At 48.1% G+C, this 18,368-nt stretch overlaps 1 protein-coding gene across 3 annotated transcripts in view; it reads left to right on the top strand.

Annotated features, from left to right (window-relative positions):
* Xxylt1 (xyloside xylosyltransferase 1) overlaps positions 1-18,368 on the top strand; it is a 169,957-nt gene that overhangs the window by 78,290 nt on the left and 73,299 nt on the right. For all 3 annotated transcript variants that reach the window (XM_063224289.1, XM_063224288.1, XM_003477097.5), the window contains exon 3: positions 6,498-6,630. In XM_063224289.1, the coding sequence (XP_063080359.1) occupies positions 6,498-6,630 (133 nt within the window). The remainder of the gene's footprint in view (positions 1-6,497; positions 6,631-18,368) is intronic.

Genomic DNA, 18,368 nt, shown 5'->3' with positions numbered 1-18,368 from the left:
TGAGGCTTTCCTGAGAAGCCAAACTCCTGTGAGGGACCTGTATGATTGCTTTCTTGCTGGGCTGTCTTAGACAAGTTACTAAACCTCTCTGAGGCCCAGGTTCTTCACTTGGCAGTGGGGGGGATACTGTAGTGCCCCCTCATAGAAGAGCAGGGGAGGTTCATTAGCTCAGGCAGTGAACATGGAGTGCTGGACATGGGCTGTTCTCCCGGCCCTAGAGAGGAGGCGCTGCTCTGACCAGGTTTTTGCAGTCCCAGAATCTGCCCAAGGCCTTAAACGGTTGGCACATTCTGCTCTGTTTTTTCAGAGCAGCTTTTCCCATTAATAGACAGCTGCCCCGCAGCTGGCCTGCCCATTACAGGGGGACGGGCAGGGTGCTTTGAGGGCCAGCTGGGAATTGACCCAGGTTTTCCATGGGATTTGAGAACCACTAGCGCCAGTTCCAACCGCAGATCTCCCCCAGCACACCACTGGACCTGTGGTTGCAGTGACCCGTGTCCATCTCATTTGTGGACCCTCAGTGGAGAAGCGCTCAGCGTGGCTGATGGAGCACCACAACCGTACCTGTCCTGCCCCCCCCTGGGGACTCCAGCCTGCCCTTTCAGGGGAAGTGTCCACCCTTCAGTCTAGGCTCTCTGGCTCCTGCCAGCCAAAGATGCTGTCCAGTAGCCACTAAAAAGCCCGAGTGCAACAATTCAGGTGGAAATTGCTGCAGTATTTCAGAGTGGGCAGTGAGAAAACAGGTCCCTTTCCAGCGGCTGCTGCCAGGGCCCCGCTTCAGGACCCCGGACCGCATAGCCACCACTGCCATCCCTTCCCCTTCACTCCGAGCCTCTGTGCTGGGGTGCTGGTCTGCGGCAAGCGTGCTCTGGTGTGTGGTAAATGTTTCTCTCTAGAAACTCTGAAGCTGCGGTGGAGCAGAGGGGCAGAGGCATTTACGTGGATGACCTGTCCCTTGGAGCAGGCTCGTTTGTTTCCCGGTGTGGTGGCCCTAGGCTTACCTTTTCATCTCTTCCTGATCTACTTTGTTGCACGTTGTTTTTGCATGTGAAGATGTATCTGCCAGGAATTGTTACTGGGGCCACAGAAGAAGGGGAGAGGGTAAGAGGAGTGCCCCCCCACTTTAAAATCTGGGAGTCTTTTTTTCTTTTGCTGTTTTTTTTTCGAGTACCATTAATTACTCCCTCTGGTTGTAATTCCATCCATGGTCAGATGACATGCCTTGTGGCCGGTTTAATTGGAAGCTGATGACGAGTCGTCCCAGGCCTGTTTCCGCAGGGGAATGTTGATCTGGGACTCTCCCAGCTGGGACTGTGCCATAAATGCAGCCTCTGCAATTCGGTCCCACCCAGCCTCTCTGGGAGCCCCGGTTGTTGGAGCTCAGCAGCAGATGTTGCTGTCCTCAGTCCTGGGAACCCCCTGGAGGATCAGGACCTGCGGAGATGGTGATCACTGGGCTCTGGAGACCTGGAAAGCTACGACTCCAGCTCACACTTTGCACCTTCTTTGCTTTCCAACTCGTTAGAGCCAGCGGCTTATAGAGCCATTCCTAAGCTTGGAGCTGGAGCTGGAGAGGCTGAGGGAGAGCACGTGTCCCCCATGAGGGTGGCACCCCACTTTCAGCTCTATCACCTAGAGCCGAAGCTCCAGTAGAAACAGGTATCAGAGTAGAGGGCCCTTCCAGAGCCTGGGTGACATACTTCACTATCACTTCTACAGGAACCAGTGTTCAGAGCTCCCAAATGCAGACCCCACTGGGGATGCAGGGCCCTGTCCTGGGCCCGTCCTCTCTGGAAGGCCAGTCAGTCAGCAGCAGAAGGACCTCAGCACAGCTATGCTCCTCAGACCAGGTACGGATGCACGGGGAAGTGTCCTCCAATCTGAGAACATGACATGAGTTCACACCACTCACTTCTTGTTGATGTGACTTAAATACACGAGAAGATTCATAAGGATGAGGGACAGACTGGAAGGCTCCAATGACTGAATGCAACAGCAACAAGCACTTTCCCAGGGATGAGCAGGCTGCCTGGACCAGGGGCAGGCTTGGGGTGCAAAGACAGCATCTTTTTCCTGGCATTGAGCCGGTGTCTCCCACAGGCCACTGTGGGTCCACAGTGTTATATGTGGCTCCTGCCTCCCTCCAAGATCACTGTGGTCAAGGTGAGTTCTTAACATCCCTGCCTGAGGTTACTGTGAGAGGTGAAGATCAGTGTTGGCCTTATGCGGAGCGTGGAAGTCTGGTTTTTGTCCTTTGGCCACACTTTATCCATCTTCAGGGTCACAGCTTCCAGGGCCACTATGTGGTCACTTCAGGACCTAATTGTGTCAGGTGTCTTTGGGCCTTGATACTTGCTCCTGCTAGGAGTTCATCACCCTCTGTGGGACAGGACAGGAGGAAGTCTAATAAACCACAAGAGCCTCAGCAGTTATCTCTTCCATCTGTTCCTTTGGTTTCAGTGGCCCTGCTGCAGGCCACCAACTGTCTGCCAACCACACCAGCCATTCCTGTGGCTGTGTCTTCTGTATCACAATCTCCTTAGGTCACCAATCACCTTTCAGCCTTTCATATAAACGTTCCAGACATAGTTCCCAGAGAGAGCTGGCTCCACCAGGACCAGTGACCAAGGGGACAGTTCCCTTTAAATAATCTCATGCTAATAAATTACAGCATTTCTAGTATGTGCCTTCCTCTTTTCAGCAGTGACATTTAAAACTTGGCATTTTAGTTCATAACCTTTGGACCCAGGTCTGAGTGACAGTGCAAGCTGAGTAGGGGACTGTCCCCCACCTGGGCTGTCACCTTACGTGTGTGAGCTGTGCTGCTTTCCTTCCTCCTCAGCTGCCTCATTCCTTGAGGCCCCAGAGGAAGTGCTGGCAGCTTCCCTGAACCATTTCAGGACTAAGGAGCCATAAATACCAGGTCTGATTGAAATATACGGTGACACTGCCTCTGAGCGCCGTTTGGAAAGGCAGGCTCACAAAAGCATCACGCCATGTCCTCATCCACCTTGTGAACTGGATGTGGCACCGTGCAGCTCTCCTGGCCCTTCCTTGAAATCAAAATTACCAGCCAAGGTCAACATTTTGAATCCATTCAGGACACTGAGGCTGCCATGACCAACAAGTAAACCCACTGAGAAGACTTCAGAACTGCTCCAGATATTGGCAAGAATGGTGGGATAAGTGTTTGAAGCAAGGGGAAGGACATTTTTTGGGGAAGGGGGACTAATGACAGTGTGTCTTTCATGGTAATACATTTTTTAAAAATTCAAATGTGCACTGTATTTGTTGCTCACACCTCATGGGTGAAACTATCTCAGTGTCCTGGGTCATTCCCAGCCAGTCTCTAAGTGGAAGGGAAAGTGCTCAGGCTTATAGAAGGCCTCATTAAGAGGGAGTGGGAGTCTGCAGAAAGCAACCTACATCCTGCCTCCCAGGGCCTTCCTGATCTCTGGGAGGGCGCTCTGCAGGGGTGGGGCTATCTCTGTCTCTCTGCAAAGGCACAAAGAGGGAGCAGCGACCAGGGGCCCCGGGCATTGGGACCTAGGCAGATGCTTGGGCACAGTGCAAAAGGCCTCAGCTTCCACCAGGCCTGTGTAGGTGGCTGGGAAAGGAGGCCTTTGTGCTGCTGCTTGCAGAGCAAATAGGATTGGATGCCTTGAAAGCCTGGAGGATCCCCAGGAGCTTCCCTGAGGTGACACACCAAACAGATGAATGGCTTTTCCTCCTATGTTTCTTGAGTTCCAGTGAAAGTGTCATCATGCCTTGTTTTCTTTTTCTTTTCTTTTTTTTAATCTTTTATATATACCGGGGATTGAACTCACTTGGGGATCGAACTCATGACTGCCTGCTTGCAAGGCAGGTGCTTATGCCGCTGAGCTAAATCCCCAGCCCCTTCTTTTTCTTTTCTTACAGTCCACATTGGCCAGCCTCTTGTCCTACCCTAGTTGTTTTTCTCACTGAAGGTCCCTGGCCCTCTGTGTGCTGCTGTGTCCTGCTTCTCTGGTCAGTGGGGAATCAGGTGCAGGAAGAAACAGTGACACAGTCTAGCTTTCAAGTCAAGGCTAATGTTTTTAACCTCTCTCAGCCTGTTTCTTTATCTAAAAGTGGGAACAACACTGCTTAACATACTGGGCAGTTATGAAAAATGAACTACTGTCTGGGCAGCGCTGGACCCTTAAAACAACTGGAAAGAGTGGTGCTTCCAGGCAGCCTTTGTTGATATTGTTGAAAGTGGTCTTTGGGGCCACCATGCATATTTGAAGCTGTCTCATTTCCTAGCCAGAGACCCCATCCCCTACACTCCTTAGCTGCGGAACCTAGACGATGTGAATTCTTTGTTGTGGGTGCTATGTGGGTGCTCTCTTTCTGTTAGGACTTTGCTTTATCAGTGGGTAAGAGATGCCCTGCATAGTGATGCTTGGGGCCCAGGAGATGGCCAAAAGAAAGCCCAAAATGGGCAAAAAACACGTGTGCCATGGGCTGTCACTAGGCCCCGGTGGTCAGTCCTTGACAGCCCATCGTGGCTGTAGTTTCCACTCCTATGCCACATTTTCTTTCTAAGGTCACCGTCGGTTCTTTCTACCTGTTTTTGCTCTGTAGCCCTCCCTAGGGGAGGATTCCAGAAGGCCAGCAAAGTCACCACAAGGCTCCCAGACATCCAGACTCCCGGGTTACCAGCCTTCCTGCCTTGTGGCTTGTTGTTCTTGTTATTGTTGGTTTTTCGGTTCAGGAAGGAAACAGTCATTTTACTCCTGGAGTGTGGGGGTGGCCTGGCCCAGGCTGAAGGATCACGTTTCCCCGGCAGAGGTACTTCCTGTACCTCTTTCCTGCCAGGGCCGGAGCAGCCTGGCGTCACTTCTCTTTCCTCTGCTGGGCCAGTTGAGTTCTTATCTCTATAGGTTTTTTCTTTTCTAGAAGACTCATGAAGAATGTTAAGTAAGGTTTTGTTTCTGTATCACAAGGGAAAGTGGGACTAGTAGCAAGTGAGTCAGCTTTTCTTGAACCATAAACTGTGATTTCCTCCTAACCTAATTCAGAGAATAGCTGCTGAGGCCCGCAGACCTCCGAGAGTGTTTGCTGTAAGCCAGTCCCTGCAGGACGGGTGCAGGCTAAGAGGAGAACAGTGTGGGCTTGTCCTCAGAGGGCTTCTGCAGGGCCTGCGCTCACAGAACTGTAGTCCTCCTGTTTGCTGGGCAGGTGAACGGGGACAGCAGAGACCACAGGGGAGAGCTGACTTTCCCGAGTGGGTACTGGGGGCCTTTCCCCTCTCCATTCCTGCCTACGTGTGGGGCATGGGCTGAGTCCTCCTCCTCCAGGAAATGTTCTTTGATTGCTTCAAGCCTTAGTGAGGTCCTTGCTGTCCAGACTCTGGATCCCTGCAGCCTGGGAGATGTTTCCCACACAGTCTCATCCTGGCAGCATCCCGGCCTTGCCAGGCATACCACCGTCTCCTGTTTTCATAAATGAGGCATCCAGCATTCAGAAAAGTAAAATATGTTTCCCCGTCACGGAATTAATCAGCCCCTAAACTGGAGCTGGAGCTCAGAGGTGCGTTTCCAGGCCAGACTTCCTCTTTGATACCCAGGAATGTGCCCAGGTAGATGCCCTTCTCTGGGATCCATGTGCCTGACCCTGTGGAGGCCAGAGTCCCTCTGGCATTGATGCCACAGGAGCTTGGTCAGGCAAGCAGGGCGAAGGACAAGGGGATGACCTTAGCTCTTCTTCCCCCAAGCTTGGCTGAACTCTGACCCCTTTCTCTCCTCCTCTGCCCAAAGCCATCTGGAGCAAATAGCTCTCATGTGCCACGTAGCAGGGGACTGGTAATTAGGGCTCCTTTTGTCTGGTGGACAGTACATTCAAAACATGTTGGAATCTGAGGCCTTCCTGCTGATTTCTTCCAGATCTACATATTAACTTGACCCTAGCAGAGTTTTAAGACATCCTAGCAAAGGCCTAAGAAGATGATATCTTTCATCTTTCCCTTCTTTGGGGCATTTACCTCCTATTTCCCAAAGAGAGACTTCCTGGGTGTTTTGAGTCTTATGTAGGGTGTTCACACATGTGTCACCCAAAGCACTTTAGGAGTGAAACGGTGAGGTTACCACTCCCACTTAGACAGCAAGCCTAGCTTGGGGCTCAGGTGCGTAGTTCTAAATAAAATGGATGCCTGCAATTGGAAAGAAGTTTAGGTGCAGATGGGGTGCTGGTTGGTGATAAGTCAAGGCCTTTGTTTCTAGCAGTAACTTTGTATCACTCAACAACAAAAAGCCCTTTTCTGTACTCTCTACTTTATCTTCTGTTGGTGGTTGACCGAGCCTGTGTCTTGTCATTTTTGTTTGCTTGTTTGAAACAAAGTCTCACCATGTTGCCCAGGCTGTCCTTAAGCTCTCAATCCTTTTGCCCCAGTTCTTCAAGCAGCTGAAATTTTAGGCGTGTGCTGCCATCCTTGGCCTTATTATCTTTTTTTTCTTTTTTTTTTTTCCACCCTCCAGAGATCCTGCAGATCATTCAGCTGGACCTTGACCTAAAGTATAAGACCAACATCCGGGAGTTGTTTGAAGAGTTTGACAATTTCCTGCCAGGTGCTGTCATCGGCATAGCCAGAGAGATGCAGCCTGTGTACAGGTAGGTGGTAGCCATGGGGGCAGCCTCCAGGACCCCCACCCCGGTCCTATCCTGTCTTCTGCCATCCACAGCAGATTGGGGCGGACCAGAGTGTGCTCCTACATGCCTTGTACCTTAGGAACATGCTTGCACTTAGTGTTCACAGTTGATAGCATACTCCCCCGCCGCCAGAGATATTGCCTTATTCATTTGGGGGAGTTTGTGACATTTTTCTTCTGGAAAATCCAGTTGTTTTGGTTGTTGGTTCTGGTTAAGCTCAGAATTTTAAAACCTCAGGCTTTGTCTGACAGAGGTGGCATCTGAATTTATCCTCCATTCTAGTGACCAGCTGGGCTTTCTTGGCCCTGGAATCACCACAACCTTTATTGTGCCTAAGCAGAAACTAATGAGAGGGACTGTGAGGGGGAAAGCAGAGCACCTTGGAACTCGGACTGGCAGGAGCAGTCCAGGTGAAGTGGTACTCTGTGCATGAGGCAGCCTTGTATCGTTAATGTCGCTGACAGAAACACCAGTACCCAAGAGAGAGACATGTTCAGGAATATTTTTTTACAGTGCCATTTGACGTAGCCCCAAGCTAAAAACAACTCATGTATTCTGGACAGTAGGATGGATAGATAAAATGCATGTACCCAGTCAAGAACTCTACAATCAAAATGAGCAAATGGTCACTACGCGGGACGACAGACAAAAACTAAACAGCGATCATTAGTGAGGCATCCACAGTGCTAACCTGGCAGGGAAAACCTAGGAGATAATCCTAAAGGCAGCCGAGCGCCTGGCGGCTGTGAACAGGACTGTGCTTTATTTTTCTACGAAGGTGGTAATGTATGCGTTGCACATGTTTTTTGTGTGTGATGCAGTCTTTAAGAGGGGTAGGGGAAGAAACAGCAGAAGTGATGGTGGTTAAAAGCCCCTAACCCTGGATCCCCGTTCCAGTACTGCTGACTTGTCCTCCAGCTGGCGGGGTGACGGCCAAGAGGCCCAGGTGTGCTGAAGGGAGCCGGGATCCCAGTGGCCCCAGGCTTGCAGGCTCTTTGTTCTCCGTGCAGCCCCCAGCGTGGGACCCCTGGACCATGACCCGTGTCACTGAGCGCCATAGACACAGGCAGCTAGTGACTCAGATGTAAACTTCCCCTTGGAGGGAAGGGACAGAGAGCCTCAGTGTGGTGGTGGCTGTTTCAAAGTCTCATCACACAACAGGAAATTCCTGCAAGACCTCCAAATGTGCTAACTCCTGCCTTGTGGGCTGTTCTCTGTGATGGTCGCCCCTAGCTGCCTAGAGTCACAAGTGGATCAGAAGGAGAAGGCTTGGCAAACCCTGCCATCTTAACTACGACCGACTCCCGCCTGGGTCTCTGACTTCCACCCTGGAACTTGTGCTCGGGGCCTTGGTCAGCCAAGAAGAAGCATTGAACATGTAGTCCTCGATGCTAGTCCCAGCTCTGCCACCCACCACCCTTCTGGCCTTGGCCCCTCCTGCAAAGGGGAGCAGATATGCTCTACGACCTCTGCTCCCAGCTGTGGCATTGGTGGTCACTGCTCTTTGACCCTCCTGTCCCCCACCACCAGAAGCTGTGTGTCTGCACAGAGCTCTAGGACTCTGGAAGACCCACTCTCCTGGATGGTTCCCTGGGGCTCATCAGTAAACACAGCAGAGCGGGGTGCCTGTGAGCCCTGGCTCGGAATCTTCTGTGTCATCTAAGTGGAAACCTGGAAACCACATCATTTCATTTAGACAATACTGGCCAGGATTTGTATTTTCTGCAGGTCTAGGTTTTATAAAAAGTACAGTTTTTTAGGGGCTAGAGATTTAGCTCAGTGGCATAAGCGCCTGCCTTGCAGGCAGGCAGTCATGAGTTCGATCCCCGGTACCTATAAAAAGACAAAAAAAAAAAGTACAGTTTAAATCACTGTCATTGTCTGGCCTTCCCAAAGGAAAATCCAAAAGATTTTAGATTAAAAAATGAAATAAGTTTTTCTCACCTTCAGAATCCATAATTACTGCAGTGTACGGTGTGAACCACGGGGCCTCTGCTGCTGCAGACGGAGGCTGAGGAGGCCAGCGACAGGGCCTGGACGCACAGCCTTGACACACACTGACACTCTCGGACATACGCCCTGTCTTCACCAGGACTGAGTGCTCTCCGGAGACCTCTAATAACTCAGGCCACACATGATTGCTCTGCATCCCACTGGCTTGGGGGATTGGCTTTTAAATTTGCAGCTTTAGGATTTGCTGAGGCTGAGTTGGTTTGGTGCTGGCTGTAGCAGACAAGGAGTGAAGTACGGTTTTGCCTTCTTCCCCAGGGAAACTGGGGGCTCTGATGCCTGAAGATGAAAGTTGTCCACTGCTTTAGGGGTCACAGGTGGGAGTGAGAGAAGGCAGAAGGTGGGAAAGGAGGGGGAGAGTGTGAGCAGGGTAGACCTAGGCCCCCACCTCCTGTCACAGTTGGTGGGGACCCACATCTAGCCACCTCACTGGCTCGCCACCTCCTGAGACTCATTGTGCTCGCACAAGCAAGGGCTCCTGAGAGGGGCAGAGTCTGCTGGGATGAGTTAAGTATCCTAAGGCAACCTGCTGCAAGAAGGGACAATTGAAAACAGCGCGCACAGCACTAAAGCCCAACATGACTCGTTAGGCAAGCACTGTTTGGTCTGGAAATTAACTAAGCCAGAACAAATTTGGAATCACCTCCACCATGTCATTTTTATAATCACTTGTCCCACGGTCACTGCACTTCAAACAGGCGTACGTCAAGGCATTTTTATGGCTATTTCCTCTCTATTGTGTGCTGTGAATGCTCAAGGCTTGAAGTGCGGTGGGAGAAAAGCATTTCCCACTGTCCACTTTACAGATGGCTTTTTAGGGTTTCCCTCCCCCCAAAGATACATTAAACCAAGTATGTTTTCTGGAAAAGATGCAAGGACTGTGGGATGTTGGACAGTGATAGAGGATGCTTTCTCTCTGGGGTCCAGCATCCTGTGACCTTCCTCATCGGAGAGTGGTGTGCCAGTCCTCTTGGGTGGCTCACTGCCCTTCCCTTCTTTGATCCTTTTTCTGCTTCGTTGTCAGGAACTGGAATCCCAGCCAGGTCCTCCATGGTGATATGTTTGGTTGGGGGAAGTGACCAAAAGGAGAGAAGATGCCAGGGCCTGTTTTGTAAATTGATAGTTGTATTTTGTGAAAACACCACTTGTGACTTGCTTCCTTATGAATGTGTTAGAAAAGCCAAGAAGACCATGGGACCTCCTTTATGTGTATGCTGTAAAAACTATCAAGGCATCCTCTAAAAATTATTGGCAGGTGAAAAGTGCGGCCCCGGAGAAATGGCACCAGGCTATACTCAGATATAAATAGCCATGGCCCACGCTGTGGGCCCCTCAATGCTCAGACCTTGTGTTTTCTTGTCTGTAAGTGGGACAGATATATCCAGTGCACACAGTACTGGAACACTCAAGTGAAATAGGTTTAGAATCTCTAGGAGAATGGAATTTTTGGTGTGTGAGTGGAAAGCATTCCTCCCTTAATCCTCTTGGCTTCTTTTTGAGTTCAGTCTCTCAGAGGACTTCTTCTGGGCACCTCTTTCGGTAACTCGCTTAAGGTTGCCACTTAAGCCACAGGACCTGTGTATGAACAGCAAATACTGTTTTGTGTCATAAATGTGTTCCAGATGCCACATGGGACATACTTCCACAAAACAATTATTTGCTGTGTATCTGAGATGTAAATTTAACAGGGCGCCCCGTTTGTTTTTTCCTGAACCCTCCTCAAGTGTGCAGCTTCACGTGTTCACAGATGGCAGCCATCTGGCTTGAGGGGGCTGAAACAGAGGGTGCAGCAGTGGAGCTGCGAAGACCGTGGTACGCAGTGCAAGCACAGGGAAGCCCCTGTATCTCCTGGCACATCAGGCCCAACTTTGTGCCCCTGGCCCTGCCAGAGCAAGGGCCCAACAGCAGCCCAGGTCATCCTGGAGGTGGGCAGATCTGGCACTGCTAGGCTGCAAGTCACCAGCCTCCTGCTGACCCTGGAGAGAAAGAGAGTGGAGGAGCCAGAATGCAGCCTGAGTCAGAGTCACTCTGCCCTGTGTGACCACTTGAGGAGCCTCTGAATGATGGCTTTGGTGGGTGCAGTGGGTTCCAGTCCCATTCTCCCCACTGCACAGGCTCTGCTGTGTGCTGGAGGGAGCCCAGGCCCACCAGGCCGAGCAGCAGGTGGTTCCCGTCAGCTGTTGTCTGCCTGCTGCCAGGCAGGCATTTGCTTGTGCATTAAGCATTTCAGTAGCGTCCACTCCTTTGCCTTCTGAGGCCCTGTAGTTTATTATCCACAGCGTTGTGCCAGCCTCGCCTCCTTCCTGATGCCTGGAGTGAACGTGTCTACCAGCTTCTCTGCAGCTGCTTTTCCAATCCTAGGACTGGTGTGGGGCCCTCAGGGAGTGTTGGGAAGCGAGGGATGGTGTGACAGACTCCCACCACTGCCACTCCATGGCTGTGTGATCCTGGACACATCTCTTGCCCTTTCTGAGCATTAGTGGAGATTATATTGTCACCATATATAGCTGAATAGTGGGGGGCTACAGTAGAGGGTAATTTATGCCTGGCACAGGGCAGCGCCCCATAATGGTGTAATCGCTACCCAGTCTCTGCTTGGCCACTGATAAGTTCTGTGACTCTAGAAAGTCCCTACCTCGAGCCTCAGCTTTCTTCTGTGTAGAATAGGGGCTTCTGTTAGTGTGAGCCATGCTGATCTGAATTCCCTTCCTAAGTGGGAGGAAGTCCCTGCCTCCCCTTCATCCCCAAAGAAATTCCTTTTGTGAATTTAGTATTTCTACTCATCAGTTCTTACTTTCACTACATACCTCTTCTATGGCATTTGCAAAAACAGAAACTGACATGTTACATGGAGAAAAGAACCAGTCCTGGATAACAAGAAAATCTCTCTGTCCTGAGGGAGCTGTGGAAACCAGAGACGGAAGGAAGTGGGGGTGTTTGGATAGAAGTCGCAGTTGGAGCTGGGAGGGAGGGAAGAAGGGAGGATGTGGATACCCCAAGTCCAGCTTCCTCAGTCCCTGAGCTTGGTGTTCTGGTCACAAGCGGAGAGTGAACCTCTGGCTCTAGGCTGTGGCCCTGGCCCTGAGCACCACTGCAGCCCACAGAGGCTTTCTCTCCGTTTTACCTGACTCGGATCGAAAAATACCTGCAAGTAATTATTTAAAAGTACCAGATTTTCATTAAACCTTCAAATAGCATATGAAAACTATTGTATTTTCCAGAACTTCTCTGCAGACTTACAGAGTGTTTGTGAGTGTGTGTGTAACTGAGCTGCTCTACATGCCTGTCTGCATCTTTTTGTTGTTTGTTTCTCTGTCTTGGCCTAACTCCGTCTTCTTTTGTTAAACATTAGTTACCCTCCTGAGATCATCTTTTGTCATTGTTGTTTTGGTTTGGTTTGGTTTTTTGAGACAGGCTCTTGCTACGTAGCTCCGGCTGGCCTTGAACTCACTATGAAGCCTAAGCTGTCCTCCAGCTTGTAGCAATTCTCCTGCCTCAGCCTCGCAAGTGCTGAGATCATAGTCATGCCCCACCATGCACGGCAATTTCTTTTTATCAATACATGTGTGCAGCACATGTTTATATTCCTTGTGGGAGTTGGTCCATGTGCATAACACGTCTTCCTCCTTTTCATGCCCTTTCTCTTCTCTCTCTCGATCTCCTTCCTTTTTCTTTTCTTTGTTGTGTATGTTCAGTACATAATGTTTACAACACTCTTTACTATGGGAAATGTCTGGTGCATACCAAAGTAGACAGAAGCATGATCTGGGCACTTCAGTTCTCTCCATGGACTCCAGTAACAGTCAGTGCTTGGCTGGCCGTGTTTCCTCCTGAGCCCTGCTACTTTTCTCTTCCCTAGTTGCTTTCAAGCAAATCCTGAGCATTTGACCATTTCATCTGTAACTGTCATTTTTAATCCTTTTGAAAGGCCTGAAGCCAAGGGGCACTGTGAACCCATGGTGTCCCCGTAGGTGAACCCCTGTTGGACTCAGCTGGCGTGAAGGAGGAGCACAGACGTGCGGCTCTGACATCCAAGCAACCAGCGTTTCCATCTCGCTCCAGGTCTTCGTGTTGGATGTGCAGTGACTGTCACATCTGGGAGACTTGGCAGCTGATATAAATTCATCAAATGCTAGGCATGAGGCTCTGCTTCATAAGAGAATGCCCCATCGATTAGGGTGCGTAAAGCAGGACTCAAAGATAAAACATATGCAATTCTTTTCCGTCCTCTGACACCTGAAGGTGAGTTTCTTGGCCCTTGTTTCTGTAGTGTTTTTCTTTTTTAATTAACCAAAATCAAGCCTATTAGTTTCTGTTAGTGTTAAATCTGAGTAAGAGACAGCAAAGTGTGCATCTTTTGCCACAGTGATTTCTCTAGAACCCTGTACTGCTTTTGCACAGCCTATGGACCTGGAGGTGGTGCTGCAGCCCAAAGATGTTACTCATAAAGGACCTGTGGAGGGAGGTGGGTGGACCTGCTTTGTAAGAGAGACAGCTGGGGCACTGAGGTCATCATTTTTTAATGACATCCATAAAACTATTTGGAAAGGAAAAAGCTGTATATAGAAGAACCCAAGTGAGGCTGTTCCTGGCGAGGGGATCATTTCCTGTCTGATGGCTGTGCCTCTCCCCACACCATGGGGAAGCTGGAGGCACCAAGATGCCATCTGAAGGGGTGGGGGTGTTCTGAGGACCGTGTGTGCCGGTGGAAAGATGAGGTCTGGACAGAGAAATTCCTGAGCCTGATCTCAGGTGCTTTTTGTGCCTGCAGATGAGTGCTGGGGCAACAGTGAATCCCTAACACAGCTCCCCACATCGTTCCTGACCCGGGCAGCTCCTAATGCTCTAGGGATACAGGCTGAGTGTTCTGTTCAGAGGTGTTCATTGAAAAGTGAAGGACCAGAGGGCACTCCCTCAGCAGTGAGCTGACCATGAAGAAATTCTCTACAGTGCGGTCACTAACTTCCTATAGAAAATGCTTTCACATTGTATTTTCATTTTAAAGACAATCCCTAGGAAGCATGGTTCTCTGGTTCTGCTTGACTGTGTGTGTGTGTGTGTGTGTGTGTGTGTAACACTGGATTGCATGCTTGGAGGGTTTACAAAGAAGGAACATGGTTCCTGCTTCAAGGAGGTTATATTGTGGGGGAAATAAGACAGGCAGAAAGTAATCGAAACAAATTGGCAGAGATGCTTGCTATGCTGTGGGGTGGTTTGTCCAAGGGCTCATGGGTTGGAGGAAGAACCTCACTGTGGTAATGTGAAGGGTGGTGGACTTGTCAGAGGTGGGACCTAGAGAGAGGTCCTTGGACCGTGCAGGTTGTGCCATCAGAAGGAATTAGGGTGGTTCTGGGGGCCCTAGGTTTCCTCTCATGAGAGGATTGTTGTAAAAGGAGTGAGCCTAGCGCCTCCAACCTTCCTGTTGCTTTTGGATGTCATCGCTTCCTCCCACACGTATTCTTGCCATTATGGTGCCAGCCACCATGCTGCCCTCAACAGAGCCCAACCCGCGCTGATGCCATGGTCTTACATCTCCAGTTTATTATAAACTTCTTTTCTTTATAATGTCACCCGCTTCAAGTATTTCACAGTAGTGATGAAAAACAGACTAATACAGACACTAATCAGGACCTCTGATTGGAGAGATCCCTTCGCCAATCCATGAAGACTTTCTGCTGTAGGAATGGTAAACCTTGCTGACAGCCACTGCACCCTCTGTTGCATATTTTCCCCTCAAAATGCTGAGGAAGTGGGTGACCTTTGTTTCCTCCGAAAGGGCTCTTGGAAGGTGGGTAGATATGCTCTGCAAGAGTGGCTCTAAGAAGTTCACTTAGAGTGGACTGAGCTCCATGCCTGAATCAAAAACTCAGTGGGCATTTGATGAGGGCCTGACTGTGCAGTAGAAAGAAGCATGCCACCTTGCTGGGGGGAGCCACCTCCCGAGCTTGGAGCTTGCCCCACCCTCACCCTGGGAGACAGGCCAGGCGGTCCTGCCCCGAAGGTGTGGCACAGGTTGATGGGTCCCCCGAGGAGGACTGTCCTTTTCTGTACTACTGCAACCTGTTTCCTTTGCCAAGTAAATACCTCATTGAAAGAGCCTCATTTGCAATTCAGACAGCAGAAAAGACTTATCGGTAAGCATCTTCCTGGGGGGGAAATAGCCACATAGTATGGTTAAACACAGTGGTGCATGTACAAGAGGGACTTTCTGTAGCAAACACTGTGTGGAAAGGACTGAGTTAAGTGCGACTGGCTGCACGTGAGGGGAATGTCACTGTGGCTTCATAGCCATCTCACGTGCATGTTTCAGTTGCATGATGACATTTCTGCAGGCGACTTGGTGAAATGAGTCTAGAGCCCCTCTTCTTTCACGTGAGCAGCAGAACTGGTTTTGTGGAAGCATCAGGCTTGTAAACGGAGCCTGGGTTTGCATGGAACTCCTCATGTGCTGCTCCTGCAGTGGGTGACTTCTTGAAGCAAGCCATTTACTATTGATTGTAGAGAAATGCCAGGACCCTGTGTTCAAGGGTGGCACAGCTGACCTCCCAACATCAAGGCGCTGCCCATAGGGATGTTTGATCCAAGGACCTAGCCTTCCAAGCTGTCCCTGCCCTTGAGACTTTCACAGCACTGTTTTTAAAAGAGGAAGCGTGTTGGGAAGCAGGATTTGACCGGATGTTTGCTGTGTTCCTGGCTCTGCTGGGGACATTGTGAAGCTGACTGATCCTGATGGACTTGCAGAAATGTGAAGCCATGGAGATGCTCACAGGGCCTCATTAATATCAGTGACTCTGGAGTGAGGCGCCCAGGCGCTTGGCTGCCGCTTCACTACTTCTTAATTCCCCGTGGTCCCGTGCAAATAATTACTGCCTCCCTTAATAAAGCCAAGCACAGTATCTACATGGAAGGCCTTTCCCTTACTGCCAGAACTGGCCTGTCTTGACTCACCCAGGGATCATCACTTGGAATTATAAAGGCAGCAGCACAGTCCTTGCAGCATACTTGGCCTGAGAGTGAACAAGACTTTCACATGCATAGTAATGTAATTGCACTCCATCGAGACTCATTTTTCAGAGCGCTTAGAAGATACTGTCTAAGCAAGGTACAGGCATAAAGATCATATTATCTGAAAGGAGTAATCAGAGCAGAAGGGAGGCAGGCACATCCATTTCGTCTGTCTGTTCCTCCTTGCCAAGATGTTGGCAGGGTCTGGGGAAAATACACAGTGTGACCTTGGTCTTGCAGGCTACTTCTTTGCTCATGCTTCATCCTTTTGGCCACTGCCAAGTTTAACAGCATCCTACAGGGATTAAGCAATGCACATTTGCATAACAGGAGTGGTAGAGTCCTTGAGCCCATTTGTGTAGAGAAGACAGAACTGTCTGGACCACCTTTACTGCCAGAACCCAGGAGAGATTCATGGAGCTCCTGGATGGCGTGTGCCAAGCTCTGAGTGCCACTCACCAAATGAGTGCCAGATCAAATGAGTCCATGTCTCCAGTCCACACGCTGTGCCCTGTTACAGATCAGATGGAGGGGGTTGGTTGTTTTTGCAAAATTATAAAATGAGAGAACATGTGATGCAAGCTTTCGATAGAAAAGGTGATCATCTGTGGAGTGTAATGTATTGCGACAGGTACAGGAAAGCCAGGTGGGATTCAGTCCTGAGCAGGGTAATTTCGGGTAAATGCCTCAGAAGTAGTGTAGTTCTTTTTTTTTTTTTTTTTTTTTAATTTTTATTTAAGGAGAAAAAGAAAAAAAAACAGGAAAAGGGTACAAGTTATACAGAATTTCAGAAAAAATAAACAGTAGGAAATCACTAGTTAATAGATTATATATTGTCATCTTAGAAATAGTTGTTCAAGTTACAAAATTAAAGCATATAAAGTGGACATTCAAACAGTGAGACTGCAAACAGTTCTGTTCAATGATCCAACAAAACTCAGTAATATGGTTATCTATTTTATATGCTTAAATATACATGCAGTTATATCCTTTAGAGCACTTTCTTTTCCTCTATTTTTTACAATGACAATTACACATTTTGGGTTGTATTACTCTCACAGTTCTTATTACTTTTTTTGAAGAGAATAAAACCAAATGTGCCATAATAAAACAGTCAGTCAAATCAAAATGATAGACATAATATGTACTATAAAAACAAAATACAAGGTGATCAACAATGGTTACCATAATGCCTCTTGCTATCTTAAAAAGAATTGCCCATATCATCAGTTATAATAAAATTGAACAAAACAGTAAAGAACAAAACCGATAAAACCAAAACATTGGAGACATTACAGGACTTCAAAAGAAGATAATAGTTAAACCAGAATGGGCATCATAATGAATCTTATTGTCTTCACAGTTGTTACCTAATACTCTCGAACTTGGTAGTATCAAGCAAAACAGAATAGAGGAAAATCAGTTAAAACAAGATGGTGAGAGCAATACAGGGTTTCAAATCAAGTTAATGGGAAATCAAAGTGGGTTACTATAATATATCTTGCTATTTTTTATTTATTTTTCCTTAATTAAAAAATAAAAATAAAAAAGTAAATAATAAGAAAGGAGCTTGAGATAAAAGAGGACATAACAACAAAACAGCACAGGTCAAAATGTAACCATTTAAGCAAAATAGTGTTTCACCACCAGATATCCCGACATAAAAGTAGTTACCATAGTGTGTCTTTCCTTGAAATCTCTGAGTATAACTTTGTATACTGTAGCATCAAACATATCAAGACAATGTAAAACCATTCAAGAGAATGACAGTATTACAGGATATTTAGAACCAACTAACAGAAAATGAACAATGGTTTCTGTATAATCTCCTTGTCTATAAAAGTTTTTGTTTATATTATCATATATAATAAAATCCAATAAGATACAGCATGTTAAGAGCGATGGAGACAGAAGAGCAGAAGCTTGATGGGACTTCAAAACAAGATGATACTGAATCAGCACTAGCTATTATGATATCTTGTTTTCTCCAAAATAGCTGTTCCTACCACCCAACCTTCTCTGCCTCATTTCTGTTGAGCTCTTTTTTCTGTCATTAGTTGTCAGTTTGTCTTCTTCATTTCGCTTTCTGCTCCATTCATTGTGGCCTCTCTGCCACTGTTTCTGGAATCTTGGTATTTTTCTTTTTTTAGGATGTCCTGCAATATTCTTTGTAGAGTTGAATTGGTGGTTGCAAATTCCGCTAGTTCCTCTTTATCCGGAAGCACCTTGTTTTTCCATCAATTTCTAGGGACAGTTGTGCAGGATATATCAATCTTGGCTGGAGGTTATTATCTTTCAAAGCTTGAATTATTTCCCCCCACCTTCTTTGTGATTTCATGGTTTGTGCCTAGAAATCTGCTGTAATTCTGATGGGTGTTCCCTTGTAAGTGATCTGTTTCTTGTCTCTGATGGCTTTTAATATTCTGTTCTTTGGATTTCTGGAATTTTGATTATTGTATGCCTGGATGTAGTTCTGTTTGGGTTATAGGTGGCTGGGGTCCTGTATGCCTCATACATCTAAATTAGGGAAATTCTCCTGGATTATTTCTGTGAATAGTTTTGTAGTTCATTTGTTTGTGTCCCTACTTCTTCTTTTACATTCTTAATTCTTAAGTTATAGATCCTCTTATCATCTTCAAGCCTTTTTATTATTGCTGTTTGTTTCCTTGTTATTTTTAAGAAGT

The sequence above is a fragment of the Cavia porcellus genome, unplaced genomic scaffold (genome assembly GCF_034190915.1).
Source record: "Cavia porcellus strain 051 isolate PalLab524CR breed Dunkin Hartley unplaced genomic scaffold, mCavPor4.1 scaffold_14, whole genome shotgun sequence".
In the NCBI taxonomy this organism is placed as follows: domain Eukaryota; kingdom Metazoa; phylum Chordata; class Mammalia; order Rodentia; family Caviidae; genus Cavia; species Cavia porcellus.
The sequence above is the reverse complement of the archived record's forward strand: the minus strand, read 5'-3'. Positions and strand labels throughout refer to the sequence as shown.